The 25595-nt window shown below is 37.0% G+C and overlaps 1 protein-coding gene across 8 annotated transcripts; it reads left to right on the top strand.

The window, feature by feature from the left end:
- Positions 1 to 1785: 1785 nt before the first annotated feature.
- On the top strand, positions 1786 to 24994 carry scn3b (sodium channel, voltage-gated, type III, beta). 8 transcript variants are annotated; one of them, XR_013822665.1, is made up of 8 exons: positions 12611 to 12951; positions 13257 to 13355; positions 15598 to 15761; positions 15847 to 16081; positions 17676 to 17814; positions 21349 to 21430; positions 22083 to 22122; positions 22155 to 24994. XR_013822665.1 is itself a non-coding variant. In XM_079885123.1 (7 exons), exons 2-6 carry the CDS (start codon positions 13301 to 13303, stop codon positions 21410 to 21412), a joined length of 657 nt encoding a protein of 218 aa, XP_079741249.1. In that variant the 5' UTR covers positions 1786 to 1965; positions 13257 to 13300; the 3' UTR covers positions 21413 to 21430; positions 22083 to 24994. The 8 variants fall into 8 exon arrangements, 7 of the variants coding, with proteins under 7 accessions (XP_079741249.1, XP_079741253.1, XP_079741254.1 ...); XM_079885123.1 differs by lacking the exon at positions 12611 to 12951 and adding an exon at positions 1786 to 1965 and having other exon boundaries at positions 22083 to 24994; XM_079885124.1 differs by lacking the exon at positions 12611 to 12951 and adding an exon at positions 7445 to 7462 and having other exon boundaries at positions 22083 to 24994.
- Positions 24995 to 25595: the final 601 nt, after the last annotated feature.

Below are 25595 nucleotides of genomic sequence, written 5' to 3'. Positions count from 1 at the left end.
TCTAATATGATGATTTGCTGCTCAAGAAACATGTATTGTATTATTATCAATGTTGAAACCAGTTGTACTGCTTAATATTTCTGTCAGGACCACTATCGTCAAATACGATTGACAGTTAGCATACAGTCAGGATTGGCGGTATGGTTCTGTTCTGGGCAAGAACTCCCTGCGCATCCATGCAGCCTAGCATGGATAAGAGCAGGGAGAGCAGCAATAACCCCCCTTGGGGTAAACAGAACAGAACCAACATGAATGTATTGCAGATATCATGAATTAATTTTAATGTACAACATAATTAGAGAATTTTAGTCTGATTAAGGGGGAATCAGAATGCCAAATCCTGACTGGGCAAGAGGAGGAGCTGGGGATGGAGGAGGGAATTCACTCCTGAGAAACGCGATAGCTGCTGATAATACTGAAGGAGCTTATATATGTATACAGTGATAGGCGTCGTATTCCTATAGGTAGACGTGGATCAGCTGAGAGTCAGCTGAATAAAACTGTATTTATTTAAAATTGAAATAATTTGTAACAATGAAAATGTCTTTACTATGACTTTTGATCAATTTAATGCATCCTTGCTGAATAAAAGTATTAATTTCTTTATCTTACTGACTTTACGTAAGTTTAGGTGTTTTTAAATTGTTTATCTTAATTTTTTAACATGATTGTTAGCCCTAAATAAAATCGAAATCTAAATGAAACCCAAGTCTTGTTTCAGTACATTTATGCTAAAAAGTTTCCCATTTCTTAAGAGTCAGCTCAAGAAACATGTAAAATGTTACTAATTAAACACTCTCTTCTGAGCAGTAATTTATGTGACGTGCTTTATCTCTGCTTTTCCAGTCAGTAATCTAACAGTTCATGCGTGCTCATGCTCTGAGCCGGGCTAAACTCTATTCCTCTGGGGGGAACAGACTGTGAACAGATTGGGAAGGGAAAGCAGCAGCTATCATCACGCTCTATCGGTGTTACAACTCTCTGTCCTTGAGCTGATACGCTCAAGAAACTTCCATTGGCTGTTTGCCGTCTGCCTTTATCACTTAGATTAAACAAACAGTGTATCCCACGTGGCATCCAGAGCAGACTTTCCACTTCACATACCTGTCAGCCTCAGTGTACTGCCGCTGAAGTAGATACAGTGATTGCAAGGCCCTCATACAACTTATTCGCACATTCAAACCTTATTTTGTAGATGTTTACATTTATTCCAAGATGGGCCATTCATTTTTAGTGTTAAACTTTATACTTTTGAGAAACTTAGCATTTAAAGTTTTTAAATCCTCTATTGACACTGCTACAATATATTAGATCAGTATATAATTTTTTTGCAGTATAATAATAATTATAGCACAACCCCAAATCCAGAAAAGTTGGGACATTTTGTAAAACTTTTCTGGAATTGGGGTAGTAATTGTTTTTTATATTAATATTAGTTGTAGTGGTAGCAACAACATCACTTATCACTACAACTAATATCAGCAAAAACAATAATAATGGTAATTGTTATCATAATTATTATTATTATTGTAGTGACAATAACTATAATTGTCAGTGTTTTTGTGATTGCTGTTGTTATTTTGTGCATATCAATCTTTTGGGGTTAACCTTAATAACTATAACAAAAACTTTAATACTATTCTTTTGCTGCTTGGCAAGCAGGAAATGCAAATATAATTGCTTTTGCTCTGTTTGTTTAATATACATTATTAATGAACAGGTCTTCATGCTGTATTTCTGGAGGAGGTAGCTGTGATCATGCCTATTTCTGTCCTGGCTCTCTTCATTAAATGGACAGCTGCAATACCTGAGAGCACTCTACTTGAGTAATGAACTCATAGTCAGATCTCGAGTCCACTGTGCAGTGTAGCTTATTATGGAAACCACTGTTTTACTGGCAGTAATATTGTCCTCTGTTATAGGGCTGAAGATCCACTGATATGTCCATTAAGTGACCATCCTGCGGTAAGTGTTGTCATTTATTATTCCTACAATGGCATATAAATCTCCATTTGTAGATATTCGATCTTCTAGAAAGATCTGTTGGTAATGCCTCTTAGTAGGCTAAACTGCATGTATGACATCTGTCTACATCAAAACTAATAGAGAAATATAAACAAATGAACTATATGAAATAGGTTAGGTACTTTTCTCAAGCTTATTTCTTAGAATAACCTTTAGATAATATTTCTACTGTAAAGCTAGACTGATCAAATTAAACTTCAGAAAACAAAGCAATTATTTCATAGAATGTCATAGAATGTCATTTCATAGGCTGCCATATTTGACTTTTTTATAGAGTGCCAGCAGTAGTGTTCTGGAAGTAAAAGCATATTTCATATTCTCCATAAAGAAATTGATTTTGAACCATCACTTACAAGACTTTAAAGACAGACCTACTATGAGCTGCCATGTTGTTAATCCATGGTATTTTCTTCTACTTAACCCATCAACTTGCATTATTTCAGCTTTTTTTATTTCTTTTTTATTATTATTACATTACCCATGATGCTGTACAGAAAATTACACCACTCAGAGTCGAAAAAACAACACGCGCCAAAATAACTCTTTAGCCCCGCCCACTTCCAATAAGCGCTGCGAATGACGTAGAGTCGATCTCACTGATCTATATAATGACGCCATCATATCAGTAGCGTTTTTAACCATAGATACCGGTATCATAGCCTCATAGCATAATTGCCTAAGTCATATTTCAATGTCTTTGGAAAACAAGAAGAAACAAAAAATGACTTAGGCAATTATGCTATGAGGCTAACGATATAATAAAGGCTAGATGTCTCGTCCGCGCTGCTGGCCAATGGAGGTCGACGTCCGCACACGGCGGCCATCGTACCACAGGGTGGTCGCTCACTCGTAACATGGTGCATGTACTTTTAAATAACCATAACTTGCTCAATTTTCTACCGATTTTCAAACGGTTTGGTTTGTTATAAACGTCAGAGATGTAGTTATGACACTGCATACATATGAATAATTATAACAATGGACTTCCATATGAAAGAATTATAGCCACGTTAATAACGTTTGTAACAAACCAAACCGTTTGTAAATCCGTCAAGATTTCAGCGAGATAAGAGGATTTGTGTGCGTGCTGATCACTCACCTTAATTCACAGCTTCCCTGTGGCAAGATGGCCGCCGGTGATGCCGGAAGTGACTCCGCCTTAAGACATCTAGCCTTTATTATATGATATCTATGTTTTTAACCACCACGCAATTGCGTGTGCTGAGCAAGCAATTAAATCAGTTGATGACCGCTGTTACAGCAGCACTGTTCTACCTTATTTATTACATTTAAATTGCTTCCGTGACCAAATGTAGAATTTAGTCTAAATTAAATCTGCTCATCATTAAAGCAATTGTGTCTCTTATTGGATTAAACTGCTCGATTCATGTTTCTTAATGAACGTTTAAGCATCAGAGTTATGGGTGAATACCAAGCAAACACAGTACGATGGCACAACATACCCAACCTTATAACAACGTTTTAACAACATGGCCAAAAGGTTGCTATAACTACGTTGTGTGGTGAAGATTGTTACAGCGTTGACACAATGTTGACATTAAACCACCGTTCAGGGCCATTGATTAAAGGAACACTTCGGCTTTTTGGGACTTTAGCTTATTCACCGTATCCCCCAGAGTTAGATAAGTCCGTATACCTTTTTCATCTCTGTGCATGCTGTAGTCTGTTTGACGCACCCACCGCTAGCCTAGCTTAGCACAAAGACTGGATGTAAATGGCTTCAGCTAGCATACTAATCCCAATAAGTGACAAAATAACGCCAACATTTTCCTATTTACATGTTGTGATTTGTATAGTCACAGTGTGTACAAATAACAAGGTCATATGAGACAGCCATTTTTTAAACGTTTAAATACTGGGAACTATTTTCTCAGAAGGCGAAGCACTGCTACTTGGGCGGAGTGATTAGCGCAGCACCCGAGAAGCGCCGTGGTGAGGAGCAGAGAGTTCGCTCACAGTTGGAGTAATAGAGTCAGCAATTACTAGATAGCAGTGTTTCCTTTAGGATTTTTTTTAGCAGTGGGGGCAGGTCTGTCCGAACAACCGCGCGATTCTCCGACATGCACTTTAACAATCACTGCTGATAGACGGCTTTCGTACAGCCCGGGCTTTATGGTAACTTGTTTTATTAGGAGCACTTGTGTTTTTTTTCCTTTAACGGCACAATATTACTGTGCCACATTGTGTGACAAAAGTTTACCTTATGAACATTAAATATTTTCAGTTTTAGAAAAACAATTACACTGGCTGTCATAAATAAATTGCATAAAAAAAAAAAAAAACCCTAAATTCATACATTTCGTGCCTCACTAGCGATTCTTGCTTTAAGTGTGAATGTCCGCACACAAACATTGTTGGCCCTGCAGGGTTTTACCTGGGTCAAAAATGGTCTTCGGTGGCCAACACTTTAAAAAAAAAAAAAAAAAAAGCTGTGATTTTACCTCTGGATTTCATAGCTTTGTAAGATAAAATCCTTCTTTTATAGATTATTTTGGTATATAATCATATCAATATAAAAAAGCAGGGAGAAAAAGTAGCATTAAAAAGTTTATTTTAACTAATAGTCTTATTTTCTACCATCTACAATTGAATAGGCTACCATTCAGTTGTAAATGCTGTAGTTTATTAAGGCTAAATCTTGCTAACCATATAGGCTGTACTAAAGGGGGTAAGCACACCTTACGTTCTTATTTGTTCTGTAAATGATTTTTTTGAAACACTTTACAATATGGTTTGATTTAACATTAGTTTATTACTAACATGAACCATGAGCAATACATGTTACTGAATGTATTCATCTTTATTATTCTTAATAAAAATACAGCTGTTTATTGTTTGTTCATGTTAGTTCACAGTGCATTAACTAAATGTTAACAAATACAACTTTTGATTTCAATAATGTAGGCTATTAAATGTTGAAATGAACATTAGCAAAGATTAATACATTCTGTAGAAGTGCAGTTTATTAAAAGTTAATGTTAACTAATGTAGTTATAACTAGAGTTTAATAAATGGAACCTTATTGTAAAGTGTTACCGATCTGTTATACACCGATTCAGACGTCTCGTGAGTTCAGTGTTGGAAAGATCAGTCGTTTAACCATTCATTAAAACGTGGAACCTTGCTTCGCAAAGAGAGTGCTCGCGCGCACGCGACCAGAGGGCGCGCGCTCTCGCTCTCGCTCTCTCGTTCTTTTAAACATGCGCCCAGCTGTCACAAGCGCAGCAGTTTATCTACATTACACACCGGTCAAATAAGACTTTGGCGGGACGAAAAAACCGCTTTGGCGGCTGCCAAAAAAAAATCTTCGATCGGGTCAGTCGCACAAGTGCGCCTAAATATCTTTTCATGATCGCACACAGACATATTTAGGCGCAAATGCGAGTGAAATGGTCGCACTGTAGAGCCCTAACGTTACCGTGGCGGCAAAAATTTTGCCGTGGCGGGCCGCCATTAACTAATCAACATAGAGGAAACACTGAGATAGTAAATGCAAAGTTTACAATCATGGGTCGCTGTACAATTCGCTGTATTGTAAAGAGCTGCGACAATAAATAGGGGAGACCAGGTAATACCATGACGTTTCATAGAATTCCAACCAAAAACACCTCCAAACACACCTGTAGACATCATCAAGGACTATCGCGTTTGCTCAGAACATTTCACTGAGGACGATTATTTTGAAAAAATGGAATTTGCCATACGGACCATGAAACGTGTGCTGAAGGATACGGCCATCCCATCGATAGTAAAGACAGGACAAAGTGGATCACCTGCGGCAAGTGTTCCGTTATGTTTTTAGATGACTAGCCTACTGTTACAGTGCCATTAGCTAGATGTATTGTAACCTTAGTGACACTATTACATGAATAGGGTGCTCACTACTATAACAGTTGTTCCCGGGCTCCATGTATCCCCTGTAATGTTAGTATTGTGTTGTCACAAACGCGCTCTATCGCAGTTTTCATTTTTGAGAAACAGTGACCTTGTTTGTGAAATAGTAGGCTACTCCCGTTCTCCCCTCGACCTCAGTCTGTTCGGCATCTTGTCTATCAGCTTCCAAAGTTTGTAACTCCTCGTCTGTGTATTCTGGCTCAAAACGATATGGTTCTGGATCTTGGTTTGATACCAAATAAAAATCCTCTGACAATTCCTCAAAGTCAGCCATGATCACGAATCACTTTCGCTACTAGCTAGTTAGTCACGTTGGTTTTGTTGACGGAATGGCGCTTCTCGGGTGCTGCGGTAATCACTCCGCCCAAGTAGTGCTTCGCCTTCTGAGTAAATAGTTCCCAGTATTTAAACGTTTAAAAAATGGCTGTCTCTCATATGACCTTGTTATTGTGACTATACAAATCACAACATGTAAATAGGAAAATGTTGGCATTATTTTGTCACTTATTGGGATTAGTATGCTAGCTGGTGGCCATTTACATCCAGTCTTTGTGCTAAGCTAGGCTAGCGGTGGCTGCATCAAACAGACAGCACGCACGGAGATAAAAAAGGTATGTATGGACTTATCTAACTCTGGGGGATACAGTGAATAAGCTAAAATCCCAAAAAGTTGAAGTGTTCCTTTAAGGTTGTGCCTAGGGTGTCTGGACAACCACTGGACGAGATATAACGTTACCTTACTCGTCACTGTCATGAAGCGCGAAAATCAGCCTTTTAAATTTCAACCGCCCGTTGGGCTCATTGTGTTGTCTCATTCTTCATCAAGCAAGGATACGTGAGCATTGCGTTTAATTTACCTCAGCTACTCACGTGATTATTCAAACACAACCAACTTCATTTTCTAATGTGACTAATGTAGCCTCGCTCGCACTGTTTAGTTTTTCATTTGATTTGTCTGATATTTAGTCTCGTTAGTTTCTTTGCTCCTCTAGATTTGTTGATGTTTCCTGGACTGATTCCGGTAACCGACCTTTATCCCCCTGTCTGCCATGTACAGAACCCGGTTTTGTTCATTAAATGTTTTGATCTTTGCTTTTTATGTTATTTATTACACTTAAAAGAAATGTGTATATTGGTTTAATTTTTTTTTTTTTTTTTTTTCACAAATGTATGACCTTTTGGACCTTCTGTCATTTTTACTCTTCAAAGTGTACACTTGCTGGTGTTGATTATAACTTAATTAGGCTAATTTACTGATAGACCCATTAAAGGATTAGTTCACCCCAAAATGAAAATTTCCTAATAATTTACTCACCCCAATGCCATCCAAGATATCGGCTCCATGTCTTTCTTTCCTCAGTGGGAGAGAAATTGTTTTTTTGAGGAAAACATTTCTGGATTTTTCCTCTTACAATGGACTTTATCGAATAGTAGTTCAAATAGTATTGCCGGCGCCGGCGTGACCTTTCAACGTGATGACGTAGTTCCCTGTCCGTTTGTTGATCAATCCGAACTATTGAAGGTAAAAAGTCTATAAATTATCATTATTTTTTTGAAAATGACCTATCGTTTCGCTATATAACAACCTCTTCTTCAGCTGTGATCGCGTCCAGTCCGTTTAAACACTTCAAAGACTTTTGAAACTGCATTGATTTGGACTTAAAAACGATGGTAACCAATAAAGTCCATTGTTAGCGGAAAAATCCAGAATTGTTTTCCTCAAAAAACATAATTTCTCTCCCACTGGGGAAAGAAAGACATGGATATCTTGGATGGCATTGGGGAAATTTTCATTTTGGGGTGAACTAATCCTTTAAATAATAATAAGGATAAACAATAAAGTTTCATGTTTTATATATTTAAAAAGTATATAATTATCAAACATCTGACTAATTCAAAAAATGCTAATGGGGGATGTCTATAGCCTATAGGCCCAATATCTAGCATTAAAAAAAAGTTGTCAGAACGGGCTGAACGTTGCGCAACAATGTTGCTACAGCCCTGTCTCGTCTTACAATTCTACGTTGTTACAATGTTGCCAGCACGTAGACGGTGACGTTGCCATAGCAGAAATGCAACGTGCCACAGACGTTGCCACAACGTAAATGTGTTTGCTGGGGTTGGGGTGTGGGGGGTGTGGGGGGCTTGAGATACTGACTTAAATGTTTATATTTATATGCATGTTTTACAATAAACTTAAAATATATTGTTTTTATATATAAAATCAACATTTCTAAATTAGTAGTTTTATATTTTTTATAATTATATAATAATTCATAATTTTTATATCTTTTTAAAATTTGATTATGCTGTTCGCAATGTTTCATGGGATTGTAGTTCTTTTCCTCACTAAAGCCGTTAAGTACACAGTCTTGTACCTTTTTGTATGATTTTCAAAAACAGTTTTGCTTCAAATCAAAATGTGTAGTGTTGTGATTGACCTCGTAGCTGATTGGCTTGGTTCATGGCTTATAACTCCTTTTTTTTTTTAAATCCTTATGAAAAAAATTAATGGAAAGAAAAATATTCCCGGAACCAGTGCCACTGAAAAAGGGGCGGGCACTGTTCCACTCTATAGACCTCCCAATAAAGTAAATTTAAATGAATGTAAGTAAACCTGAAAGTCTATCAGATAATAGATAATATTATCTATACCAGATAATAGGGGGCCGGAGATACTTTTGAGCTGAGGGATTTAATTTTAATGGTTTTGTAATGTAGCACATGGTATAGTGCTAGACAGTAATTTCTCTTCTTGAGTCCAGTGATGTGTGAGAATTGCTTGTGTTATCTTGCTCCTCGTTGTTATTCAGTGATAAATGCGAGCTCTCCATGCCATATGTATAAAGTCTCTTGAGACCTGGTCATTTGTTTTGTGTGCATCATTATAGAAATTGCTCTGTACTGCCTCAAACATAACAGAGCATAAAGATGGCTATCAACTAAAGTGTGACAACTTCAGATAGATACAAAATAATCACAAAAAATGTTGGTATAGCACATTGCAGATGAAAAGGAGAGCTGCTGCTGGTGGTTACTAATATCTGTGGGGTTTGTGTTCAAATCTGATTCATCATTGGTCAAGAATGGATTGATGAGGTGAGTGAGATTGATGGGAGAAGGTCAGAAAAAAAAAATATTTTGTAGGTTTGTATTGAGAGGAGGTTCAGAAGTAGGTGGTAAAAGCTGGAGTGTTTCCTCATGATGGTTTCAAACAGAAATGGAGTAGGATGTAAATGTAGGATGTGACCTGTTGGAAATAATTTACAATATACCAGTTTTTGATAGCATTTAAACCTGAAAGCATAAACCTAGTGAAGATGTCATAATAGGAGTTGCACAGTTGCACAGTTAGGATGAGACGTCGTCTTTGTCAGGAACTTGAACTTCTTAAACTGCTGAAAAAAACATCATTTTATTGCTAAACACTTCAGCAGCAAACAATGAGACTGCTGTGCCTTTCAATTTATGCAGACTGACAGAATGGCCTCTTTGTTTCTTGACCTACTCAGCATGCAGAGCGTTTCTGAGAATCATGCAGGTCATGATGCTCTGTCCTGGGATTGATCTACTCCCATTATGAGCTTCAAACAACAGGGTTTTTTTTTCCATCTACAAGGCGAACTTAAATGAACTCAAATGGACCATTAGTGAAAATGTCTATTTTGCATTTTTATTATTATTATTCAAATTTAATATAATTTATTAATTACAAATGATATTCTTAATCATTTCAGTTTAATCACAATTTTAATCACACATTTTAAAAGTTGAATTACGTTTTATTGTTTAAAAATCCTCCCATTTTTCTTATTTCCAGTTTTAATTTTTTGAAACCCAGATGTTCTCAGATTATATATTGTGTATGTATATATACACATATACAGTGGGGGAAATAAGTATTGAACACGTCACCATTTTTCTCAGTAAATATATTTCCAAAGGTGCTATTGACATGAAATTGTCACATGATGTTGATAACAACCCAAGGAATCAGTACATACAAAGAAACCAAAACAAATAAGCTCAGAAATTAAGTTGTGTGTAATAATGTGAAATGACACAGGGAAAAAGTATTGAACACATGAAGAAAGGGAGGTGCAAAAAGGCATGGAAAGCCAAGACAACAGCTTAAAACTATTAGTAATTAAAAAGCAATCCAGCCCCCTGTCCGTGCAAATTAATAACAGCTGGTTCAGTCCCAACGGATGGCCTACAAAAAGGTCTCATTGCCAAGGTGTCACACAAGACACATCTCATGATGGGTAAAAGCAAAGAGCTGTCTCAAGACCTTCGCAACCTAATTGTTCCAACACATAATGATGGCATTGGTTATAGGCGCCATTCTGTGTTAAAATGTGGTTTCAAACTTTTGGACTTTGTGTTTAAAACATTTTCAAATATATATTTTGTTTTATTATATTTATATAACTATATAATAATATTATATTATATTATTATTTATTTATCTATAGTGTAAACTATTAATTTACTGAAGCTAATAATCAGACACACAGGGTTTTATCCTCCACTGCTGGATGCAAGCATTACACTGGCCTGCTCTCTCCATGCTGTCGTTTTGCGTTGCTGTTGCCATGGTTTCCCAGTATCGTGGGTATAGCAACCACCAGGCCTGCCATTTTTAGCCTGTGCTGAGACCAAGCCCGCTGGCAATATCTCCCTCTTTAAGCAATGCAGTCCTGCCATTGTATTAGAGCTCTGTACAGACACACCACCCTAAGAGAGATCCGTTTCAATCCCTTCCACAATTCATTTCCTGTTTGTCCGAATAGATTGGAAAGCATTTGGCACGACTGGTGGAAACACACAATCAGACCGTTTGTTGTGTAGGTCTAGGACTGTGAATCATGTGCTCTTTGTCTTCCTCTGAGATGAACATAATAAAGCAGCCATAATCCCAATGATGAAATCTGTAATCCTTAACTCTGACCTTTGCACTAAGCTTCACTGGGTTCCCATACATTACTACTTTGTCCAGATTAAATCGTCGACATTCTAATTGTAAGATTAGACACATTTCTTATATTTGTGTTAATATTCAAACATGGATCTAATCCCAACAAATATCCTTCCCGACGGTACCGTAACAAGTCCTTTTTGTGTATAGAAAAGCAAGATGGGCATAAATGTACACTGATGGCTAAGCCGTCATGAGCATAAACATGTAGCATTTGCATATGCATTTCAGACTGTATGGATTACTGGAGTGCAGGAAACGCGTTTATCCTCATTCTCAGAAGTTTTTCATCAAGCGTTTGACCTATATATATATATGTGCTGTCGGTCATGTGACTGAAAGTGTTTTAACTTAATAGCCATAGAGTCAATAGCCAAAACAAAGTGTTTTGATTTTGTGCGCTATTTCAATAAGGCACATTTCAGCTCAAAATGCCATTTTGCATTTGTCAGTTTCTTCAGCACTCGTCATCCATGTGATGACTGAAAGCTGGAAAGGTTATAGATTCGGTATGCGTATAATAATTGCAGTAATTGCACTGATGCCGCTTCCCCGACCACGCGTAGGTTAAGTAGGACCAGTGTGTGGGTTTGAAAGATGAAATGCAGTTCTCGAGCGAATACAATAGAAGCCTCCAGATGCATACAGCTCATGGTGTGCTGTTCTCACTGGGGTTGATGGATGTTGTTTATGAGGGGAGAGAAGACAGGAGCTGATGACTGAACGATGGATGCTGGTGTACAACTCACTGATGTGTGTTAAATGTGTGGGCTCTGACGAAGCTTCGGCTTCACATCTGTCACGTTCTGTTGCGCATGAGGACTCCACTGCCACGTATGAACAATTCACACATTAGGCATCGCATCGGGCCTTGAATAGAACAATCTAGGTTCATTCTTGAAGGTCCATTTTTGTGTACTAGACATGGTTTTGGCTATGAAGAAGATACTGAACATGTCCACTGATATTGCCTAGAACATTTATACAGTTAATTGAACACTATGGCCTGGTTTCACAGACAGGGTTTACATTAAGCCAGGATTAGGCCTTAGTTTAATTAGGACATTTAAGTAGCTTTTATAAATGTGTCTTAGAAAAAAATGTTACTGGTGTGCATCTTGAGACAAAACAATGGCACTGACACCTTAAGATATTAAAATAAAAAAAATCTAAAAATAACTAACTAAAAATAGTGAGGAAATACATGTCACACTGCATGGGGTAAGTTGTCACATTGAAACTTGCTATTAAACACTCTATTACACTGGAAACAAATTGGTGTAGAAACAGTTTCACTTAGAAATTGCTAGTAAATTTCACAATATAATAAAAAGCGCCAAGTAAGTAAGTAAAAATAATCCAATAATATTTGTTTCATCATTTCTATAGTGTCTTTATAGCTCAATTAAACCATAAAACAATTAGTCTATGAATGACAACAATTTAAACTAGAGCTAACATGCAAAAATATGAAACCATTGTTTGGTTTAAATGTATGTAATGTAAATAAGAATGGTGAAAAATATTATAAAATTATTATAACACTTCAAATACGTGACAATTTCAGCTTAAATTTTATGAAAAATTACCTTCAAAGTATTTTTTTTTTTTTATCAGCGAAACAAGTTTTTTTGTTGTTGTTTTAAAAGACTTTTGCAATTCACTGCTAAGCAACGAAGCCAGTTTGAAAGTGGATCAAGCGGCGCATGCGCACTGAGCATGTCTGTCATGAGTAAGTGGCTACTTAGTAAGAAAACAAAGACAGGCGTCTCTTATTCTACAGCTGGGGTGGTTTGACGATGGAGCATCTGTACTGCTCATGTGGATGCAAAAGGAAACACAAGGAATCAGCAATCCTTCTCTCGTACTGACATCTTCTGAAGCAGCTCGTTTTGGAGGCGCTGGATTTCTTTACTTCGCGCGCATTTTCTACCGGAATCATTAAGATCCACAGGTCTTTAGATTCACGAGCGTCGCCATGGAACAGCAGCGTCCGCTTCTAGCTTAAGACGTTTACGGATGTTTGTATCTCGGTAAGAAACCTCAAACTTTTTCTTGAGAAACATAAAAACGTTCTCTCCGTCCCGTAAACCTCAGCTCCGAGTTGTTTCATTCACAGCTTGTTATTATTAAAGTCATAGTGTGTCATCTTTATAGACCTCTCTCTGTGTCAGCGATGTAAACATCTGCTGTAAATATTGAGTATTTGACAATCGCGCGCGATTGGGCGCTGTCCGTGGTGCTGAAACCCATATTCTATTTATATATATATAGGCGTTTAATCTCTTTAAAATTAAGTTTCAGTGTCGATTTTTCTTTTTTCTCTCTGTACTAACAGGAAGACTCAATCTGAGACACCGCCCTGTTATTACAACTCCCAGCATGGCAACTCACATGAGGCTTGTGTTGCATTTGCTATTGCTGTTCCTATTTGCTGGTAAGTGTTTTGATATTTTAAATGTCTAATTCGAACGATAAATGAGTATTTTGTAACAGACACATTTTTATCATTTAAAAAGTAAAAAGAAAGAAAGAAAATACTAGTGAGATACAGTAATAGGTTAATAGTTTGAGATAATAAAAGTTTTTATCATAGTTTTATATTATTTATAGGAACTGAATTGTATTAAACTGATCATATTAAAAATAAGCATACTAGGTTTTGTCCTGTTAGCCATTTCTAACATGTGTGGTCATATGTGCAATACAGAAACATAAATAGACCTCTGAAGATAAATTTATTCCCAATGTTTTATTGCATTTGTTTTTTATTTTACAGTTTGTATCTCCCATGTAAATGTAAAAGACATCAATGTGTGGTTACAGCATGCTATTATATTGCTTTTAGATAAAGATGTTTTTGTAAATCCACTTGAGTATTTGTAGGGACACCCTGTTCAATATTTTTTTAACCAGAAATTATTCTCATTAACTTGCTCCCCCCAGCCTCTTAAATGACTGTATCTCCTAGGATACAGAAAGCATTTAAACCAGTTAATTAAACAACAGAGCATTAGTATAGACAGTGTTTGAGATTTTGTGAGGTGCTTGAACATTATGAGCCACAAATTTACATATCAAATACAAGTACAATCCCTGCATACAAAGATAGCATTGATTCAGCTATAAACAGTAACATTAGTGTCAATGACTCAGACAGACTCTCTTCACAGACTGTGGCAGTCTGGTGTCATCAGAATATTCATTTCTGAAATAGATTTAGAATTGTATTTCATCTACCACCAAGTTCACAATCTTTGACTAGTGCCGAAGTATGTCACAACTAGTTATTATTATACATCATCTACAGTATGCTTGTGGGCTGGACAACTACATTTGGTGTTTCCATTGGCCCATATGACCCTTCAAACAGAAAAGGCACGATCAGTGTTGACAGCTTGTGCTAGAGGCAAATGAGTTATGTAAGATGGTCTCGATTTCAACAATGGCAGAGAGGTTATGTTCACAGTCGAGTGAACACTCCAGAACAATCTTCACATCATCGAGGCCTCGGCCCGGCCCCTGCTCAATGGGGTGTTCTCTGCGGTCAATACTGAACATGTGTCTGCAGCAATCGGTGCACTTTAAAGTATGTTTTTGTCTGATCGGGAGAAGAATGTGCTGTGAGCTCTTTCTGGAATTGTAGCTTGTAATGGATAATAATCTCTCTCTGTCTCTTTTTTTTTCATTCTCTGGTGCTCCGCTGAGAAAACTCTGCCTCAGATTTAATTGACCTCCATAAAGTATATGCAGATTGAAGCTACATTTTTGGAAAGGTGTTAACTTTTCACTCCAATGGCCATTTAAGGCATGATTGTATGCCCTACATGTGGTTGAAAGGTAGATAGATAGTTGGACCGATAGATAGATAGATAGATAGATAGATAGATAGATAGATAGATAGATAGATAGATAGATAGATAGATAGATAGATAGTTACAAAGCAGCTTTACAGTGATATCAGGAAAATAATGTATTTCGGCTGTTGTTCACCTGAAGTCAGATCAGTGTTGATTCAGTTCCATTGTAAAGATCATCAATTATTAAATTAGTTCATTTCATCTACAAAGCAGTTCTGCAGAAAACAGCAATGTCATCGTCCAGCTCTGTTCACTTCTCATACAGCAGGCTCAATACAATCAAAACAATATGATCAATAATATTGTTGAATATTAAATGTCCCCAACTAAGCAAACCAGAAGCGACAGTGGCAAGGAACCCAAACTCCATCAGGTGACAGAATGGAGAGGAAAAAACCTTGGGAGAAACCAGGCTCGGTAGGGGGGCCAGTTCTCCTCTGGCCAATGAACAAACACGGTGTGACTATGATTCATGATGATCAGTAGCATTCAAATATTCTTTTGCTTGAAGATCGATTCATCACGCCAGTATGTAGCCCAAGTTGACCATAGGGTCTGTGCGGAGGACCTGTCTGGTTCTTGTGGTCTCTGCTGAGGATCTGTGCTGATGGCTGTCATGTCGACGAGGCCTTTTTTAGGGGATTCTCTAGTAGATACGGGTCGCATAGATAGTAAGATAGATTGTTGGATATGATCTTTCTTTCTTTTCCATCTTTGGATCGATTGCTAGCTAGACAGACAGACAGACCGATCGACCAACAGATAGATTTATGAAGTTTGCATGTGTGTATGCAGTAATACTCTCTGTGCTTTCTGCAGTGCAGGAGGTCCGGCTGGTGTGTGTGGATGTGCCATCCAACTCAGAGGCCATTGTAGGGCGTGCCATGAAGTTAACCTGCATCTACTGCATGAAACGAGAGGAGATCTCTGCCGAGACCAAAGTGGAGTGGACCTACATCAGTCCAGATAAAGAACAAATGCTGGTGAGGTCACCTCTTAGCTTTTTTTATACATGTTGTATTTAATAAATGAATATATATCTGACACATAATCATCTCTCCAATACAGATCTATCTGTATGACCGCCAGCCGCTGGAGCCAAAGGACGTAGAAGAGCAGTGGAAGGGCCGTCTGACGTGGAACGGCAGCAAGGACCTGCAGGACCTCTCCATTAGTATCAAAAACGTCACTTTAAATGACACTGGCAGATACGAATGTAAGGTGTCCCGCTTCTTTGAGTTCGATTCATTCAAGCATTCTGCCACCAAGACAACCACAATCGATCTGGAGGTGAAAAAGGAAGGTAAGTGAGCGTACACACCGCTAGACATTTCTCACACTGGAATCACAGTATTGTCTAGCAATAATTGATCTGATTACCTCATCTCTACAGTTTGATTTGGATGGCTGCACTGTAAGCCATTTTCAAACATGCTGTAACTTGAAAATCAGATACTACTGAGCTCAGTACAGAGTCGTTCCTTCAATACGATGTCCTGACATGTTGTTTGTGTTGTTCTAGTAATGGTGTGCTCTGTTCTTTTTTTTTATTGTTATTTAAGCTTACTTATTGGAAGGCAGGAAGTTGTTTTCAGGGCTTTATCTAAGCAACCACTTACCTCTCTATCTGTTGTAAGGGGTAATGTAAAGATTCTGGTTTGTATGCTATTATCTGGATGCCTGAGATTGCTGAATGCAGAGTACTTCCTCTCACTTCAATCGAATATACTTTACCTAATGTATATTTGTCTATATTTAATCATGCAACCCCAATGCATCATCTCTATCTGTGAGTGTCTCGGTTCGCAGATAGAAATATACAACGTTGTATTTAAGTGATGGGTTTAGAGGATAATTTGAATTGCAACCAGCCTTCCAGAACCACAAACTTACAGTACAACTCTGCTTTTACATTCCATGCCATTTAAGATCTATTCACCGCAGTGCATGAGACATACATAATAAACTTTTTATAATGTGAACGCATCCTTTTTGTAACAATCATGCAAGATTAAGTAAATCATTTTTTCTCTAAAATGTCACATGCGCTGCACTAATGTCTATGTATACACAGTGGTTCTCAACTTTAAATTTTTTTTTTTTTAAATGCAAAACAGTTTGTGGATACATTATGAATATAATCAGATCAATGTGGGTCGGCTTCTGCTCTGAAAGATGAAGCTGAGAACCTCTGATCACACAGTCACTCTATGTTTTTTGAGTCTCACTGTCCTCCAAGGGAAAGCTGACATGAAGTATCTGAGCATGTTTGTATTATTGTGTGGTTTTGTGTTTGCAAATGCATGTGAATTATTTACTGTAATGTGTCTTCTAAAGGACATACAGAAATATGTATCCAGCTATTTCTACCTCACTTAAAAATCTGATTTACCAAATAAAATCAATTGCAAATTTCATAAATTACTTAGATGAATTCTTGCCAGCAGTCAATTCATTTCTGATTACAGACCTACTATGCATGCTGTTGTAGTCTTGTGCTTGTGTTCATATAATAAAAAAACGGATTAAAACACACACACACACACACAAAAAAGTGGTTAAAATTATTATATGAAACCAGTTGCTCACAAATGTATCACCTGGATACAAAGCATGACTGCTCATCTCTGAGGTGACGTATAGTTGCACTTTGTTTTTACTAACCATTATAGTTCCTGGTGACATAAAATAGCTTTGAAAACTATCCTAGTGCATTACAGCATTGATTTGCCCAATCATGCATTCTGCCCTTTTGTCCTCATTCCCTGTACACTTGAGAGTGAGATTGAATTCTTCACAAACATCCTTATTGGCACAGTATCTGTCTGGCAAGCCTCTTCTGATTGCTCAATTAATTATACAAAATTCCATCTGATAACATATTTTAATTTTCTTAGCGAGTCAAGACATCGCAGCGCTGTACTCCGAGATCATGATGTATGTGCTCCTGGTGTTTCTCACATTCTGGTTGCTGGTGGAGATGATCTACTGCTATAGGAAGATCTCCAGATCTGACGAACAGGCACAGGACTCTGCGTGAGTATTTCATTTTCATGTGAACTTAACACTATAACCTAAGATACAAGTTCCCAAAAACATATGCATGTGTGTGGGTGTAACGGTTTCAATTATTCACAGTTCGGTTTTTATCACGGTTTTAGGGTCACCGTTTCTGTACGGTTCGGTATGTGCTATGTTCAGGGGAAAAGTAGTCCTGTCAAATAAAAATAAAGGAAATAAGAACAAATAATCAAACTACAAGCAACAGCACAAATAAATACAATAGAGCAAAGATACAAATAAAATAAACATAGTTTTTCAGGCATCTAACAGTAGTTTTCAGGTACAGAAATTGAATAAAGTTACCAAATGTAAAACAACATTGCATACAATCGTCACTGTATAAATTAAATAAAGATAAATCATTATTTAAGTTACAAAAGCTATTCAGTTAAGAGCAGTGATTATTTCCTTGACTTTTGTTGTTTGATTGACATTAAAAACACAGACAGCAGGAATATTAGGCTGCTGTCACTTTAAGAAATAATGCACGGATCCAAACTGATACACGTGTGTCATTTTTCCCCCCGACTGTTTACGTTCACATAATTGCTAGGATACTTGCCAATAAGGGCATGTTGACAACATTTTTGTGTGAATTTGTCCGTTCAAGCGCAAGACTAAATTTTTTCACGCATGTGTGAGTTCTCTTTCGCATCCTCTTGCGTTTGAATTTTTTCATTTGCAAGGCTTAAATGAGTTTAATTTACAGAAAGCCAACGTGTGCTGTTTAGGTCTCATCTGCGCTCGCAAACTATTAACACCCGGGTTATGACGGCATAAATGACAGTCATATTAGAGCATACGGCACTGGTATTAAACAAAGTTTAAGGAAAGCCAGAATACGTATCCATCGACAGAAACATACATTAGCTTAACTCTTGTCTGTCTGTATCAAGACATTTTATAGATGCGTATGCATAGTCAGATTTGAGATGAACCGTGGTGCAATTTTTCACAGAGTACCGTTACACCCCACATATATATATATATACTTTTATAATTAAGATATAAAATAAATATATTAAATATATCAATAAACATAACATTCAGCCACAATCAGGCTGGGTTTACACTGGCACAAAAAATCCGATCTTTTACTCACATCTGACACAGATCAGAATTTGTTGCACACGTGTAAACACAAAAGTCCGCACGAGATCCGATTTTTTCACATCCAATCTGAGCCAATTCCAAATGTGGTTTTAAATCAGATGCATATCCGATATCTGGACATCCGACCCACGTCTAAACACGAATATCCGATTCCCCATTGAATTCCAAGCCACCACAAGGCAAGGACGACCACGTTCACAAAGATAGCTTTTTAATGTTGTATTATGAGGCAGACGTGCCTGTAAGCGCTCGCTCACAGCTTTTTATTGAGGTGAACTTTATCTTTGTAAAGAAAAGAAATTGCTCGAACACAGGAACATTCAGAAGCTGAATTTCAACCTCTGCCCGTGACTTTTATAAACAAAACAGCTTCACTACTGAAAAAGCTACATTATATTTCTCAGCACTGAGGTGACAACTTTGCTGTAATTAAACCAACAAGCTTCACTATTAGGTTACTCACTCGTGCGCGCTCTCTCTCTCTCTCTATCTCTCTGGTTAATTCATTTGAATTGATTAAAAATATATATATATTACAGGGCTACTTTATTTCACTTCAGAATTCTAGATCTGAGCTGTAGATAAACGAAAATTATTTCCGGACTATAGCTGTTCCGTCTGATTTTGCGCTGCAAAAAATTCATGAGTCATGACACCTGTTATCTTGTTTATGCTGGCAAATAATCATGACCACCCGACATGAATTATATAAATAATTTTAATAGCACAGCCATTCAAAACAAGGGTCTACCAAGTGCATAGTAAAATGATCACCGAAAATCATTTTGGGCGGGAATTAATGTAAACACAGATATCAGATTCCAGTGCTGTCTAAAGTGAATGTAAACAGACGGGCCCAAAAAATCGGATATGGTCAAAAGATCGGATTTGTGCATTAAGACTTGCAGTGTAAATGCAGCCTATGTCTCTTCTTCTGAGAAAAGGGTTCATTTAAGTCCATCAAAATGTTACTTCCAGTCTCTATAGTTTACTTCATCATTCAATCCACTCCAAGCATAATGGAAATGTAGGCGTAAGTACTGCCTGTTCGACAGCTGAATAAAACATGTTCTTACTCAGACATGACATTCATCATTATAGACTAACTTGAAAGTTCAATCATTAGTGATGAATTTAATGCTGTATTCTGGAGATTGAGTTGTTTGGATACTTGATGGACTACCATAACACACAAACACAGGCATATGGGTAATGTGTGCATAAGTGCTTTTAAAAGGGTGCATTAGTGTGACCTAATTCCATCAGTCATGTAGAGCAGATGGGAAAAAGTGGTGGCACATCAGGCGTACTTCTTGTAATCAGATTCCAAACTGATACTCATTGATCTCTGACTGTCACTTGATCTCTTCCTGCTCTTTCTTTACCATAAGTTTACTTTGTTGTCCGTCATTTTTTGTTGATTTGTTTGTCAGTCATATGAATATGTGATTTATTTTGCTGTCCTCACTCTGCCAGCAGAAGGAAACATGGAGATCCCCAAACATCAACATCATTGAATATTCATTGAGTCATTGAGTATTATAGGAATAGTTTAGCCAAAAAATTATATTAGTGAATAATAACTTACATTTGGACTTAAATTATGACTTTATTATATTTGTAAGGGTCTATTTGTACTTTTTGGAGCACCTGGTCACTATGAACTGTTGTTATATGGCACACTGACACATCTGACTGTACACATCTACAGTACATTAAATTATTTTATTGAAGACAAAATATTATATTGTATTTAGTGCTGTCAAATCGATTAATAGCATCTAACACAAAAGTTTGCGTTAAAATAATATATATGTGTGTGTGTGTGTATATATGAAGAGTTCAGATGCAAAAGCCTCTACGTGCCATCTTATATATATGTGTGTGTGAGTATGTATGTGTGTGTGTGTGTGTGTGTGTGTGTATATAAACACACACATATATTATACAAACACAAACTTTTATGTTAGATGCGATTAATCGGTTTGACAGCACTAAATATATTATATTATAATATATTATTTTTTAATATTTAACATCAGTGACCTAGATTACACTAGATTTCCCTCACACATTTAAGGGTTAGATTAGGTTGAAATTGCTCCTAAAAAATACATGTTAACACTTTACTGTGCAAGAGCTGCATAATGATTTTTCAAAAATGTTTAGTTTTGAGTTCCATGGGGGAAAAAACACCATACAGGTTTGGAGCAACATGATGATGAGTAAAGAAAATAAAAAGTTGTAATTTTTATTTTTGGGTGAACTATCCCTTTAATGTGGTGATGGTAATTGTCCTGACTGCTGCTTTGCTGAAGGGACCTAAGGTGGTGCAGAAGTGCACCCTCAACTCTTAGTTTTTGCCTTTTTTCTTTTGTACCCATGTGTCTACAGGACAGACTACTTAGCCATTCCCTCTGAAAATAAAGAAAACCCGGGCCCTGCTGTAACGGAATAAAAGTCTTACACCATTACGGTATTTTTGAATTTACCTCTCTTAGAAACGTCATCAGTAATTCCCCACTCATCCCGAGTAGCTGACTAGAACCCCTCCACCATCACATTCTGTTTCTCTCTTTCCTTGTCCACATCCTCTCTTTACATCACTGGATCTCCATTCCCATCCACTCAAGCTCATGCCACTCCTCTGTTCACTGCCATATCTGTCCAGCAATTACTAACCTCAGCTAATCTCTCAACATAATTCAATAAGAGGTAAAGTACAGCAGCGGGAATGCTGAGGTCAGGGATTGTTCTCTGTGTAAACTCCTTGATCGATGATTTTAGAATGCATAGATAGTTGTGAAATGACATGGATCCATTTATTTTAATTTGCACTGTTTTTTTTAATTTAGTTAATTTATTCTAAGCAGCTTCCTGCAATGTGTGTTACCAGAGTGATTTTTAATTTGAGGACAACTTTTTGTTGTTGATGGGGGTTATGTAACATCCTATGGAAGACAGTATGGAATGTTATAGAAACATGATTTGATTAGTATGGAAATGTAGATGTTTATTCATGTGGAACACAACTGCAAATTTGTATTACTACAGTATTATTATCATATATAGGATTTGTGTTACAAATATACACTCTAACCAAATCTGGACATTGCTTTCTGTTTCAGGTACTGACCAGTCTTACTAAAAACCGGTTTAAAATGGAGAACAGGCACTGATATCGTTCTGACACTCTGAAAGCTGCTTTGAGAAACCAGGAGACCTGCCAAATGAAATCCCTCTCGTCTTGATAATGTGATGTGTGGAACAAACTCTCGACTGGTCCATTATCTCCCACTGTCTCAGTGGAAGTCAGCAGTAACTCACATCTAATCTCAGACTGATGAAGATCTGTATGTGTCTGTGTCTGTCCTCAACTTTTGCCTTAGTAGAGACACAAATACAGCAGCCCAGAGCTGAAGAGCTATCATACTGCCTATACACGCACTTTTTTTAAACAAATGTCAATCATTATCGTCAGAATGCCCATGTGAGCCTTGCCCTCTTTGGTATACGCTGCTCTTGCTCTTTTGATAGAAATAGATGAAGAAAAGTCTGGATTCCAGTTAGACTTGGTTTTTATTGTAGTGTTTTCTATTCAAAGAATCTCATTATAGTATTTTGTTTTTTTTTATAGTGCTTTATTTAAGAAAAGAACTTCAGAGTCACTCAGATTTGCCACTTTGCAATCAATAATAAAACTGTGGCAGGTAAACGGCTGTAATGAGGACACACTGTGTACAGCGGTGAATGCTCTTTGTGTGACTGATCACATGCTGTCATCTGCGTTTACATTGGTTATTGCAGACATTCTTGCAGCACTAAAGCAAGTTTACAGGATTAAGATTTAACAATCAATGCGTCATTACATTATTCCACTGGATGCGTTGTCAACAATGGTACTGAAGCCACATTGCAACCTTTTGCTATTGTTCAGCAGCAGTGATGGGATATACAGTACTGTATATACCATACCTTAAACATTTGCTTTATAATTCCACAAACTCATTTCAGATTGACTGTTGACAGATAGCTGGAAGTAGTAACAAAATCTATTCAGCTGTTAAAATAACACTATGTGTTTGTATTTCCTTTTTTCCACTTTTGCTGTTATGAATATATAGATTTGTATGTTAAATGTTTTTTTAAATTTTATTTCCAGTGGTGCAGGCTTGACTCACTTTTAACTTTGCCTTTTGCATTGTTTTATATAGGTCATTTACCACCGCACAAACACTGCACTTGCTCTACCCTGTTATAAAGGAGCTGCTCATCACTTGTCAAAGCTTGTCATGTATATTAAACCAGGCAATGCATTTAAAAACAAATCTCTTGACTGCTTATTAGACATTTCTCCCCCAGCCTTAACACATGGCATCTGGGTTCTAAAATATTTTAATTAAAAACTCTAAAAAAAAAAAAAAAAAAAGCATGCAAGATTTTCAAAACCATAGATAATCACACTTCTCAGGCTATGTCACAGGTGCACTAACAAATCACATGTATAGTGTAAAAATATGACTTTTTTTTTTAGGATAATGCATTACTTGAAAATTGAGAACTTTGTCTTATAGTACTGATCATGTTTAAAGTATTTGCCTAGCCGGGCTATATAATCACACATACACAGTGAACAAATATTCTACAGTTACATAATATACATAGAATATGTAATGACGTTATTGAACAAATAGGGCGTGATTTATTGTCAACAATTGGTCTTTGTCTCCCTCTGTAGTTCATGAAGTGCAACTGCAGTTGACTCAAATGGAAGTTTTTCATAGTTATTCATTTCGTAATTAAAATGTAATTCAATGTGCTGCATGAGTATGCTTGGGTCAGTCTTCAATTGGAGTAGCAAACTTGAGGCAGAATTTATTAAAAGTATTATTATGTTTCTTTTACATTTTTCCAAGGAAGGCAGTAGCCTAACAACATACCTACATGTAGCAGTTTCATTCAAAAATACTGTCTTGGTTTTATAAAACTACTTTGGGTATGATGCTTGGTATACAAAATATTTTGTTTTTAATTTAAAAAATGTTTCAGTAGGCTACGCCATAGACAAATTAGTAGGCTATCTAAAATGGGGGCTGCCATCACGAAAGTTTAAAGATCACGGGGCATTTTGGAAATACTGAATATCAAAATTTTGATTAAAAAAACTGGGACAATCTTACAAGCGTAAAACCATGGACACCACAGAAGAGTGACACATGAAATTTTCCGCTCTGTGCTATCCTGCCTCTGGACTGGAGCAGACTTCATTCGCCCCAATGGAAAGCATATTTACACTCTCTAAATCGTTCCCTATCCCCTAGGCCTATATAGTGCACTATACTGTAGGCTACTATTTACTGTAGTAAATGTGTGAACAACAAGTGACCGATTTTAGCCGCAGATTCAGCGTCTATTTATAATGTTGGGGGCTGGACGCTTTAGATTCTAGAGAGCATTTGATTGGACCAAAAATCTGATGAGAAGCTGAAGTGCAGAGTGATGTCATCAAAATCATTGATCCATATTGGCGGAAGTGAGAAACTAAGTTTTGCTTATATCTTCTAAATGCGAATTTTGTCTATGTTTTGGAGCACACTAGCTTATAGATAACGGTAAAGGTCAGTTTAAAGGTAAACAGTAAAAATAAAATAAAGTAGACTTTGAGATGTAAGCACGTCCCGGCCGGGTTCATCACTTATTGGGGTCATCTGGAAACATTTCCATTGTAGTCTGTGCTATTTGCAGCGCGTTTCCGTACTTGGTTGTGCTGTGAACTTTTGCAGCGCGTTTCTGTTTGGTTGTGTTGTGAGTATTTGGAGCACACATGTGTTGTGATACTGATAAAGATGTTTTCTTAATTTGCGGGTGTTTTTCTATCTGCATGTGTTTTCTTAAGTTGCAGCACGTCGAGCTCTCTTGGCCACCATATAAAAGCCAAAAAAACTCTCATGGGGACTTTAAGGGGCGACCATTGTTGTAACACCAAACCCAACGTTGGAAGACAAAACATTTTCTTATATAATAAAATATGTATTTTTGACAGACTAATTTAATTAATTTAATGTCAAATAAAGGAGACTTGACTTTATTTGGGTTAAAAATGTTATATCGTTGCAGTTACATCGAAGGATACCTCTTTAATGGTGGAAATATATGCAGATTTTGTCACACATGAATTGTAAATTAACTTAATTAAATATGTATTTTTTTTTTTTTTTAAAGTACATTTTAACAGCACACAAATTGTTTTCCCCCTACGTTTTATGATTTTTTGGTAGCCTATTTAAAGCTCAATTTGTAACTGTTGCAAAGTGTCCAAAACATTTGGGCTCGTTATAAACTGACAAGTGACAACTAGGCCTACAGACATATTTCTGCTATGAGTTCTTTGACCACAAGAGTGCAGTGCTTTTATTTTGATAACGACAAACAATACCACTGTAAAACATTGCGGGTAAGCGACTTCTCTCAATGATTTGTAGTGTTAAACAACGTTTAATGGATCTACAGTGACAGCTTTTGCTATGCGAGGTGATGGTCCTAGAATATCCCTCTCATGGACGAAAATCCATAGAAATAGACTTATTCCACACATACAGAGACCAATTCCTGTGGCTGACATTTGTAAAGAGGTCCCGGGA

This window comes from Squalius cephalus (assembly GCF_949319135.1).
Source record: "Squalius cephalus genome assembly, chromosome: 11".
In the NCBI taxonomy this organism is placed as follows: Eukaryota; Metazoa; Chordata; class Actinopteri; order Cypriniformes; family Leuciscidae; genus Squalius; species Squalius cephalus.
The sequence above is the reverse complement of the archived record's forward strand: the minus strand, read 5'-3'. Positions and strand labels throughout refer to the sequence as shown.

Bases quoted from the DNA above. Each gene is read 5' to 3' on its own strand.
- scn3b (XM_079885123.1), top strand. From the start codon at position 13,301: ATGGCAACTCACATGAGGCTTGTGTTGCATTTGCTATTGCTGTTCCTA. The intron at 15,762-15,846 runs GTGAGGTCACCT...TCTCCAATACAG, and splicing joins CAGATAAAGAACAAATGCTG to ATCTATCTGTATGACCGCCA. The intron at 17,815-21,348 runs GTGAGTATTTCA...ATGTGTCTACAG, and splicing joins GAACAGGCACAGGACTCTGC to GACAGACTACTTAGCCATTC.